Here is a 12,125-nt window from a genome sequence, read left to right as displayed (position 1 = left end):
CCCTATTTCCAATGGTATTCCCCCAAAATAAATTTTTCTATTTACGGTACTTCATTTTCATTTTTATAAAAAAAACACAAATAAATAAAATAAAATAAAAACTTTTTATTATACAACGCTTTTATAAATGGACTAAAAAGTAGAAAATAATATTTCTCAGTCCCACAGAATTTGTCTTGATAACTTTTGATTTTGAAATTTTAGCAAAAGTCATTATAAACAATTAATGACATTGAAAATGAAAAGCGTGGAGCGCATGCAGTACAAAGCATTCGACTTCATTGACAATAGTCAAACTACATAACATTCTACAGCGAAAGTACAAATTTGAGATCGATTTTAAGCGGTCGTTATTAATATACCCACATACATACATATATTACTCTTCAATTTCAAATCAGGCCTATTACATGCGCCCCACGGTTTTCATTTTCAATGTCATTAATTGTTTATAATGACTTTTGCTAAAATTTCAAAATCAAAAGTCATCAAAACAAATTCTGTGGGACTGAGAAATATTATTTTCTACTTTTTAGTCCATTTATAAAAGCGTTGTATATTAAAAAGTTTTTTTATTTTATTTATTTTCTAGTTTTTAGTCTTGTCTGTACAAAATTTTGTAATAGATATTAAAATAATTTAACTTGCAGTAAAAGAGAACAGACGACTATACAAGTACAATGTTGTTTGCTCACATTTAGTATAAACATACATATCTATGTACATACATACATATAGCAGCAGTTTATTTCATTTAAAAAATGGCGTGTCGTCCATCTCCGCTGTGACGTATATAAATAGTGCATATATTTAGGCGCAATATTTAACTTCTTCTGGCGGGCGACATCTAGAGTCTTCTAATTGATATCTAGACTAGGTTGATATCTAGAATTTTCCATAAATAGCTTTGCTACATTTATAGTAGGTGCATTCTTTTGCAACCGAGGTACAAAAGAACACTCGCTTAAATAACGAAATACACGCAAAGCAACAACACAAACTCGGCAATTTATCCGAGCTCAGCCAGGTCGGTTAAAAAATACGCGACCTGAAGGCTAGTGTTGGTAAGTGAAACAACTGCTCTATTGCGAATTGTTAATGGGAAAGTGGAGAGGGAAATTTTTGCTTCCTTTTAAACGTGTCTTATATTTTAAAAGAGTATATATATTACGCAAATACCTCACATAATTACTCATTTAAATTGGTTTTTGTATCTATATCCCGCTAAACTAATCACATTTTCTTGCCAGCTACCAACAGGGTTGCTTAACCTTTAACTGTAGAGGTGGTGGTAAAATTTACCCCCTCTTTAAATTTTTTTGAATTAATCTCTTATGTTGCGCTCCAGCAACTTGATTCTCTCAGTATCTTCTAATTTCGTTGTCGTTTTGATCAGTTATGTTTTTTCTGTGGAAGGTGTAGCGTGGGCGGAGGAATGCTGATGCTGGTGTAAAAATTACCACACCTCAACGTTTATACAACCATTTCTTTCAAGGAAGGTTGACCTGTGTTTTTTTCTGTTTAATCTTCCGATTAAAATGATGTGTGCGCCCTAATACTATCTCCGCTTCATAGTTGCCTTCTCCCTGCGGTATTTTGGCTACTGCAAAAAGAAAGTGGAGAAAGGAAGAACACTCCAATATCAACCGTCTAACCGAGCGCACACGGGAAAACGGCCACCGAATTTTTACATACGTATATGTACACATACCTAATTAAGTTTACTTAAAATAAAAAGATTTATAACGTTTTCAATATAAAACGCGAGTGGTTTTATTAAAAGTGAACGCGAGAAAATCCTTCTCGCGTTGCTATGGTCCTTCTTCGCCATAACGAAAGGCACCTATGGGCATATGAACGCAACAAGCAATACAACAAGCGAAGACAATTTAGAAGTGAACATTTAGTACAAAGCACAAAAGTGATCACCAACAAAAGCCTAAATGGAGTGAACTTTAGACTGGGTCACTACAAGTGTACATACATAAAAACAAACACCAGAAGCAAACATAAAATAACTTTAAAGTACATATAACAAATATGAAACACTAAAAGTATACACAGTGAACAGAAAAACAAAACTTTAGTTAACATTTGTTCATACAGATACATAAACAACTACAAAAACGAAAACATATTCAGAAACACCAAAAGAAAATCGCAGCAAAGAGGAGTAACAAAACAGGCAAAGGAAGCTAGCATCCACCAGGGAAGCAGCTGCACCACACCGACATTAGTGACCAGCACCAGCAAAATCACCAGAAACACTACCTGAGACAACAACAACTGCAGAGCGGTAAAAAAGCGCGAAAACTAAAGGGAAGTAAAAAAGACAATACAGTAGAGATTTTAATCAGATATTTAACAATTTTATACCCCTTACAAACCTACATGCATATGTACATATATACCACCAAAAGAAATAAAGTCAGCTCTATTGTCACAAAGATAACTAGTATCAAATCAGTTCAGCTTACCCAGTTAGCGCCTAAATATACCTACGTACAAACATACGTATATGCAGGCATACATATATACATGCATGGTGATCCCCTTACCTACCCTCTTATATGCACCTGATCATCCATTTGCGCATAAATACAAAGCGCCTGCTCAAACCAAATTAGCGTGCATTCCAAAGCACAGCTTTTAAAAACATTGGCGCGTATTCATAGTCCAGCAACTAAGTCGAAACTAACAAAGTTGCAACTTAAATTTAAGTACCAACTTAAAATTCCAAATAGTAGATATCTAAATGTTATGCACAAATTTACTTTAAAAGAACTAGCGTGAAACTGATATTACTTGAAAATTTATCTAAATTATTCCAGTTATAAAATTGTGATGTAGCTTTATTCGAATTGTAATACGCATTTAATTTCATCTTCCGATTAAAATGGATCGATCTTTGTAAATTTTAAACGGAGATTATTCAATATTATCAAAATCACCCTCTACCAACTTAATTTTTACATATTTCGTCTGTTTTCCCTTAATTTGATAAAATACTTCTTCCTAGTTACGACTTAGTTGCAGCTGCAGCCGAAACTAAATTTTAAGCTGGTACTTAGCCAGAAAAGTCGAAACTAAGGCGACTATGAATAGCTTTAGTTGTGACTTAGAATAGTTTCGACTTAGTTGAGTACTAAATATGACTATGACTATGCGCCATTCTTACTTGCTAATAAATATTTTTGGCTTACGTTTTGCGCCTATTTTTCGCCCCCACAAGCAGTGCAGCTCTCAGTATACTGCAACTGCACAACCATAGGTACATACATACATACATATAGATTCTGCGCTCCCAGCAGTACTAACTATTGGTTGGTCATTTACAGAACTTTGTTTTTCTGAAGTTTTCGCATAATCGTACGTACATATATACGTACTAGCAGACCCGGCGAACTTCATCCCGCCCAAAATTCTTATATATTTTATTGAAAATTTTTGGTCCAACATTTTCACCAACAATTCACGTTTACGATTTTCATTGGCACATTTGTCTGCTAAGATTAAGGTTTGGTGGTCATTTGCCGCTTTAAATAACTTAAGGAAAGTGTTATATCCGTTCTTGAAATTCTCCAGTTGTGCGGCATTTCATAGCACGGTTATTTGCAAAGCGAAATAAATTTTTTCCTCTTCACTCCCTGGCGGCAACAATGACCCGGTTCTATAGTGAATGTCCTAGAAGCTTTACAGTATAGTAGGTGGCAATTTCAAAATGGGTGCGAATCATTGTTCTACAGAAATGCAATATACATACACTTATTTCAGACGAAATACCTTAAAAGTTTGAACGCATAATAGTATTGGAAAATCACATCCATTGGGCCAATTGCAATGCAGGACCGTCGATATACTCAATGGTGCAACAGGTCGATTTAATCTGACCTTCACGGCCCCTTTTCTCACTTGGCTATTTTTAGTAATACCTCGACTTCAGCACCACTTGGCAGCACGTTTTTGCAATAGTATTGCATACATATTTAAAACATTAGCCAAATCGGATCATAAATAAGATTTTTAGTAATAACTCAACTACAGCGCCAACTGTCGGATTAAATTGTGAAACTAAACCATCCAGAGACCCACTCAAATACACAAAAAGTTTCGTTAAAATCCGTACAACCATTTAGGAGGATTTCACTCACAAACACACCTACAGGAGAATAAAAAAATGCATTCAAAGATAGCTAAAGGTAGCTTTGTAGCCCTCACACCCCTTTTCAAATAGCCCAAATTTTCTCCATGGGTACGGGCTTGATTTCAACTATATGTGACCTGGTCTACGGAAAGGGGGCTTAGGTGTCAAAAAATCAATTTTCGCTTTTTGGTTGATTCGGATGGAAGATCAGATGCTTTTTCACGTGGTGAAAAGCAGAAAATCCTAACTTGCTTAGAAGTGTACTAAAAATGTAGAAACAGAAACAGTAAACGTCACTTCTTCAGTGTTACTTTTTTAAATGTTCCACACTAGCAACTTACACGATGAACTATAATAATATTCCGACCAAAAACAACACTTACTGGACCAACAACAACACTTACTGGACCAACAACAACACTTACTGGACGTCCGGCGCGGAGAACAATTAACGAGATAATGAGAAACTGACGAAACGAGTTGCTTACTTTTAACAGCTTTTTCACAGAAAACTAGTTTTCGCACGTAAGCTCCCTTTTCGTAGACCAGGTCACATATATAGATATCTCCATACGAAGTTCCAGTACTGTACCATGAAAACTTTCAGAGATATGCAGTATAAAAACTCGATTTATATGGGAGGAGCCACGCCCCCCTTTCCAACAGCTGCCCTCTTTCTTCATGAGTATGCGATTGATTTCGTATATCTCCATACCAAGTTCCAGAACTCTACCATGAACACTTCCAAAGATAGGCAGTATGAATAATTCGGTTTGTATGGAAGATGCCACGCCCTCTTTTTCCAATAGTTCCAATTTTTCTCCAAGAGTATGCGATTTATTTGGTACATCTCCATACAAAACTCTATTACTCTACCAAAAAATTTCCAGAGATAAGCAGTATGAAAAATTCGGTTTGTATGGGAGATGTCACACTATATATATGTTACTATAGCTAAAATTTTTCTCCAAGGGTATGCGATTGATTTCGTATATCTCCATACCAATTTCCAAAACTCTACCATGCACACTTTCAGAGATATGTAGCATGAGAAATTCGGTTTGTATGGGAAGTGCCACGCCCCCTTTACATATAGATTTTTTTCAGCCTAAAACCATCCTTGGGACACGTGCGGCAGGTGGCAGTTTAAAAAAAATCGGTTCAGCCGCTCTCGAGCCTTGCGAAAACTAACAAACGGCTTTCTAAATATAAAATAGTTGAGATATATTATATATTATAATTATATTTTGACAGTATCCGTTGTTTCTGATTACTTAAAGCTATTTATATTCAAAATTGCATGAAAATTGGAAAACAGGAATCAAATCGGACCAGGAAGCAAATCGGACCATAAATACGATTTCTTCGAACAGATTGGTCCCTGGTCGACTTCTCGGACAAAATGGATCATATATGCTAATATATGCTAAAAAACTATCTACGTACCGAATTTTAAGCAAATCGGACCATAAATACGATTTCTTCGAACAGATCGGTCCCTGGTCGACTTCTCGGACAAAATGGATCATATATGCTAAAAAACTACTTACGTACCGAAATTTAAGCAAATCGGACCATAAATGCGATTTTTTTGGAATAGATCGGTCCCTGGTCCACTTCTCGGAAAAAAATTCACATATGCTAATACATGCTAAAAAGCTATCTGCGCACCGAATTTTAAGCAAATCGGACCTTAAATTCGATTTTTTCGAATAGATCGGTCCCTGGACCACTTCCCGGAAAAATGGGTCATATTTGCTAATATATGCTAAAAAGCTACTTACGTACTAAATTTTAAGCAAATCGGACTATAATAAGATCTTTTCGAATAGACCGGTCCCTGGGCCACCTACCCGAAAAAAAGTAAAATTTTTTTATCCTAAAACATGGTGGTTACCGAAAGCTATTTGTATACAAAATTTCATGAAAATCGAACCAGCCGTTCGTGAGATTACCTGTTACAAAAAAGGGACTTCTCTTTATATAATTAGTATAGAAGTATAGATAGAAGTGTAGATATAGATAAACATCATACATACTTACAAACGCTTGCATCTTCAATACTCAGTGAAACAATTGCGCTGCCGTTATATACATCTACATTCATATATACATAAGTACACATATTAAGCAAGTTAACCCAGCAGTAAATTTGGTGGTAATACCCCAGCAGCAAATTTACCATTTCCCAAAAATATCTATATACTGACAAAAAGGAACACTCTGCAACCACATTGAAAAAATATATATAAATATATATAACACGAAAATAAAAAATAAAACCCAGTAGTAAAATTCACTGGTCACAAAAATACGTACAGTCCACAAAAACACAATTAACCACAATTTGGTCAACTAAGAGCCTCCTTTACATATCAAGATATAAATTAATCTTCAAATATTCAAAATGCCAGCTGAACAAAGCCCCAACAATAGTTCGAAAACCCCCGCCAAAATCTTTGAAAAGCTTCAGACTTCTGCCGAACCAAAGAAATCAGAAAAAAGAAAATCTCATGACCCGTGTGCGCAAAAATTTAATATAGAAAATGATGGCTTTATGAGATATTGTGCCAGACTCACCTCTTCTCCCATAGAGGAATTCAAAGAGTCTCGTTACAAGCCGCATATGACTCACTTTTCCCAAAAGATGAGAAAGACCTTCCAGATAATTTTTTGGCGTTGGCGGAAGGCAAGTATCAATTTAGTATTGAATCTTATGAAATGACTAAAGCGAAGAACTTAGATCAACTCAAATTGATCCGAGCTATAAGTCCCCCAAGCTCTCACACCCGAGAAGCACAGAATTCGCACACAGATGAAAATCCTCACATGTATCTGCAACTCCCGCCATGTGATACAGAGATTTTCTACGGTGGTTATGAAGAATGGCAATCTTTCCGAGATATGTTTACCGCCGTCTACATAAACCACCCCAAATTATCATCCGCGCAGAAATTATACCACCTCCGGTATAAAACAAAAGGGCAAGCCGGTCAAATCGTCAAGCAATTCCCTCTTAGCGACGAAAATTTCGACCTGGCATGGCAAGCATTAAGCGAGCGTTACGAAAATAAACGCATACTAGTGGATAACCAAATCCAAGTTCTAATGAATCTGCCTAGTGTTCACAAAGATGATAGCCAACAAATTATTGATCTCCAAAGCAAAATAAAAACATGTCTGTCCATTTTAAATACTCAAAAGGTTTTGACAGACAGCTGGGACCTAATTCTTATACATATATGCGTATCCAAATTGCCCAAAGATACCGGAATACTTTGGGAGCGATCAATGCCCTCCAAAAAAAATCTTCCCCCATGGTCTCAAATGGACGAATTCCTAACGTCCAGATTTCAAGTGTTAGAAAGGGTAGAAATGAAATTCCAAAAACACGTAAGCAAGACTTCTGCTCTAATAAAATCCCACAGTAAAACAAAATCCTTTTATACAAATTCCGAAAAACGGTGTTTTCCTGTTATTTATGCAACACCCCACATCCGATGAAAAAATACCCCATATTTCAAAAATTCGCAATACAAAGACGCATAAAATTTGTTAAAACTCATAAATTGTGTTCAAACTGCCTTGCTTTCAGTCATTGCTCGGCAGAGTGCAAGTCACCATTCGCATGCATGTATAGCCAGAAAAGACATAACTCCTTACTGCATGTTCACTCATCCAGAAGCCATTCCAAGAAGAACACCATAAAAGAAAATATTAAGAAACCGATCAACCCCGATCGGCAGATACATGCAAGCTCTGGTCATACCCAAAAGACCATAGCCCCACCAAATAAAGAGCAAGTGAGCCCCTATGATCAGCACCCAACCAATACGCAAACTCAAAAAGTAATAGCGCAACACAGCACAGCGCATGCGATCACCAAAGATTGCCCCCAAGAGTTAACAAGCTTCAAGCCGGAAAAGCAACCCACCTGCTCAAACTCCGCGCATGTTAACTCGCTCCAAATTGCCAAAGAAAATGAACACTCACAGTTCGAAGTAGTTACAATTGGTGGATGTAACTCAAAACGCACTTAGAACGTATGTGAACTAAGTATAATTGCCCGCAAGTCAAAGCGGAAGATAAATACCCAAGCTGTGATACTCAAGCAATTAACGCAGCAAATACCGACTTCCCCTATAAGTCGTATATGTATCAAAGAGTTCAATACCCATGAACTAGCTGACGCCCACTTCAGCAAACTTGCACCCATAGATCTGGTTATTGGAAGCGACATACTTCCACAAATTCTCCAACCCGGAGCCCGAAAAATAAATAATAATGTACTAGCACAAAAAACTATATTTGGTTGGGTGATAAGCGGTTCCGCCGCCAAACTTTGAAAATAGAGGGCAATAAATAAGACCCTAATGCCATAAGCTCTAACCCATGAGCACCCTGTAAGACGCAAAACTTTGAAAACAAAGGGCAACAAATAAGACCCCACTAACTCAAAACATCTAGCTCCATCCCCTGAGCTTTCAATAATAAAGTCTGTTATTCCCCAATAATTAAAGAGATTAGGCCGCAAAGCAAACACCGCCTTCTGCATTATGTTTCGTATTTTCTAATTGCAGAACGGTTCAACAAAAGCAAAGAGACGATATACCCAGACAAGCAAGGTCGCTCGCACTATCCAGCTAAGGAATCATGGCTGCCATCATCCAGACACCTGGGACACTGCAAAACGCCCTATTCAGCACGTTTCTGCAGGGGGGGCAGTGTTTAATCTTCCGATTAAAATGATGTGTGCGCCCTAATACTATCCCCGCTTCATAGTTGCCTTCTCCCTGCGGTATTTCGGCTACTGCAAAAAGAAAGTGAAGAAAGGAAGAACACTCCAATATCAACCGTCTAACCGAGCGCACACGGGAAAACGGCCACCGAATTTTTACGTACGTATATGTACACATACCTAATTAAGTTTACTTAAAATAAAAACATTTATAACGTTTTCAATATAAAACGCGAGTGGTTTTATTAAAAGCGAACGCAAAAAAATTTATATATGATCTCTTGTATTTCTTTAGATATATATTTTTTGCTATGAAAAGATGCCCCAAGGCGTATTTATATAAGGTGGTGTTGTTTAATCAGCTGTGAGTAGCGTTTGATTGTCAAAATTTTATATTTTGCTAGTGAGTGAGTGAAAACGTGAGAGTGTTCGCATTTTATGTCGCTCTTTTTCATTCGGGGGAGAATTGCTGAAATTTGACAATGACCCGCTAAAAGCAAAAACAAAATACAAGTAATTGTTGTATTTGTTGAGTCAATACCACCTTATATGAATTCGCCTTGAGATGCCCTTTAAGCTTTAGATTAATTTTTATTTTACACTTTTTTATAAGTTTACTACGTGATGTTTTTGTTCTTGTGAATAATAAAAGCTTTGTGAAATAAAGTGGGACTTTTGTTGATTTTAAAAGAAAAAATAAAATTTTGTATTTATTTTACCTTAAAAATCTAGTAGCTTAGTTTAAAAGACAAAATAATTATAATTTGTATTCAAATTTCTAACTAAAATTCGAAGGGGTAAAATTTACCACCAGGTCATAGACTATGTGCAAAAAATTCACCTCCATAGTTAAAGGTTAAGGCTAAAAAGAATCTTTACCCGCGTTGAGCGTTCTTTTGTCGCTCGCTTACAAAAAAAAAATGCAGCTAGTATAAATGGTGGTCTGGACATACAACATTCAGAGCGGCTGCAAATACAACATTGCAACAAGCGTAGTAAAATCGTGGAGCGCATGCAATACAAAGCATTAGATTTAATTGACAACATTCAAACAACATACATAACATAGACCTAAAATTTCTACAGCGAAAGTACAAATTTGAGATCCATTTTAAGCGGTCGTTATTAATATACCCACATACATACATATATTACTCTTCAATTTCAAATCAGTCCTATTACATGCGCCCCACGCTTTTCATTTTCAATCTCATAAATTATTTATAATGACTTTTGCTAAAATTTCAAAATCAAAAGTTATCAAAAAGAGTTCTATTGGACTGGGAAATATTAGTTTCTAATTTTAGTCCATTTATAAAAGCGTCGTCCATTAAAAAGTTTCTTTTATAATTTATTTTATACTTTTTAGTCTTGTCTGTATAAAATTTTGCAATAGATACTAAAATAATTCAACTTGCAGTGAAAAGAGATCAGAAGACTATGCAAGCAAAATGTTGTTTGCTCACATTTAGTATATGCCTACATATGTACATACATTTATATAGCAGCAATTAATTTCATTTAAAGAAATGACGTGTCGTCCATTCCGCTATAGCGTATGTAGTGCATATTTTTGACTTCTTCTGGCGAGGCGACATCTATCTCTAGAGTTTTTCTAATTGTATGCCTTTGATATGATACCTACGACGAGGTTGATATCTAGACTAGGTTTGCCATAAATACCTTTACTATATTTATAAGCTCTGATCCAATGCTTTTCGTGAAAAATCCTGTAAAACTGTCAAACAGCAAAATTACTCTCTGAAGTGAGAGTAAAAAGTGAGTAGCAACAAAAAGTACGGGAACAAAACAACCATTTTTCCTGTAAAAACGTCAACCAGTGATTGCTTGACACTTTTCTTGATTTTACCAGAAGAAAAAGTTCGGGTAAAATCTTGCAACTTCACTCTCTACACAACTCTCCAAAAGTCGCTCTCAATTTCAGGATTTTGGATAATTTTGGAGTACGGGAACATTTTTCCTGCAACTTCCCGCAAGTTCGTGTAAAATCCTGTAAGTTCATGGAGTACTGGATCAGAGCTATAGTATATGGTGGTATGAACATTGCAAGTTGATAAAAGCGTTGTAAAAATATCATTACCAGGGAACGGATTTTATGGAAATTGCCTTTTTTTCTGCTAAAGGGATAGAGTATATTCGATTAAGAATGTCCACGATTTAGCTTTCCCTGATTCCTTATATACACATTTGATGCTGCCTTTTTTTGCCTTTTCTACCATTAAAAAAGTGATTATAGCATTTACAATTTTTTTTTAAGATTAAAAAATATACACATGCCCATGCGGCTTATAAAAGCACAGGGACCTCTTGCCAAATTGGTGTTGGAAAAATTCAAAGCCGTTCTCTCAGCTAACGTAGGCTTGGAGACAATAAGGGATGTGGACAAAATTGAAAAGGGCGAGGAAAGTGCACTTATTCCTGATAATATGAACGTTTCAAGCGTTCCGTATTTAAATTGGGCTCTACTTGTTTCAACTTACGTCGAGCGCACATTTAGTACAATCAAGGCTTTTCTTCGCGAAAATCGAATGAAAATGCTGCCAGAAAACTTCAAAATGCATCTTGTGGTTCAATGTTACTACAACTATTCAGATTAAAGTTTTATGAGTTAGAAACTCGAAAGGATAAAATAGTCAAAGATTCAAAGTACAATTTTTTCATATAATTAAACTAGTTCATAGTTTTTCTCTTTTTACTTGTAATATAAACATTTCTAAAATAAATGTATTTTTTGATTGTTCTTTGTATTTGCTGTCTTTTTTTAGTACCTTATGTTGCTTTTTTTGCAACACCAAGTGCCTTTTCCTGCCTTTTTCGCTATTTTGTTTTGCCTTTTTTTGCCTTTTTTGCAGTACCTACTGCCTTTTCCTGCCTTTTTCGCTATTTGATTTTGCCTTTTCCAGCCTATTTCGGTATTTTATTTTGCCTTTTTTATAAGTTTTTAGGTCCTAAAAATCCGTTCCCTGATCATTACTTATAATGAGATATAAGTATAGTCTTTTAATAATACATAAACTAGTACTTCTGAGCAGGGTTCGGAAATATTCATATATGAATCTTCGCGAACATACATTTATGATTTTATACTCGAAGGTGAACGAATCAAATATTCTGTATTGATTCTCCTTCGCGAACGTGAAGCATAAAACCAGTCCAGATAGTTCGCATTCGCGAATGTTAAGGCCCGTCCACATAGAACTTTGGCGTTGCGTTGGCGTTGGC

General features: G+C 35.9%; 1 protein-coding gene across 1 annotated transcript in view; it reads left to right on the top strand.

Moving 5' to 3' along the window:
- Positions 1 to 8,184, top strand: part of LOC118754910 (vegetative cell wall protein gp1-like) — a 28,948-nt gene extending 20,764 nt beyond the window's left edge. Inside the window, exon 2 of the mRNA XM_036489804.1 lies at positions 7,827 to 8,184. Coding sequence (XP_036345697.1) covers positions 7,827 to 8,184 — 358 coding nt within the window. The remainder of the gene's footprint in view (positions 1 to 7,826) is intronic.
- Positions 8,185 to 12,125: the final 3,941 nt, after the last annotated feature.

Source organism: Rhagoletis pomonella, unplaced genomic scaffold (genome assembly GCF_013731165.1).
Source record: "Rhagoletis pomonella isolate Grant_MI unplaced genomic scaffold, Rhpom_1.0 Rhpom_scaffold_00001, whole genome shotgun sequence".
Taxonomy (NCBI): domain Eukaryota; kingdom Metazoa; phylum Arthropoda; class Insecta; order Diptera; family Tephritidae; genus Rhagoletis; species Rhagoletis pomonella.
The sequence above is the reverse complement of the archived record's forward strand: the minus strand, read 5'-3'. Positions and strand labels throughout refer to the sequence as shown.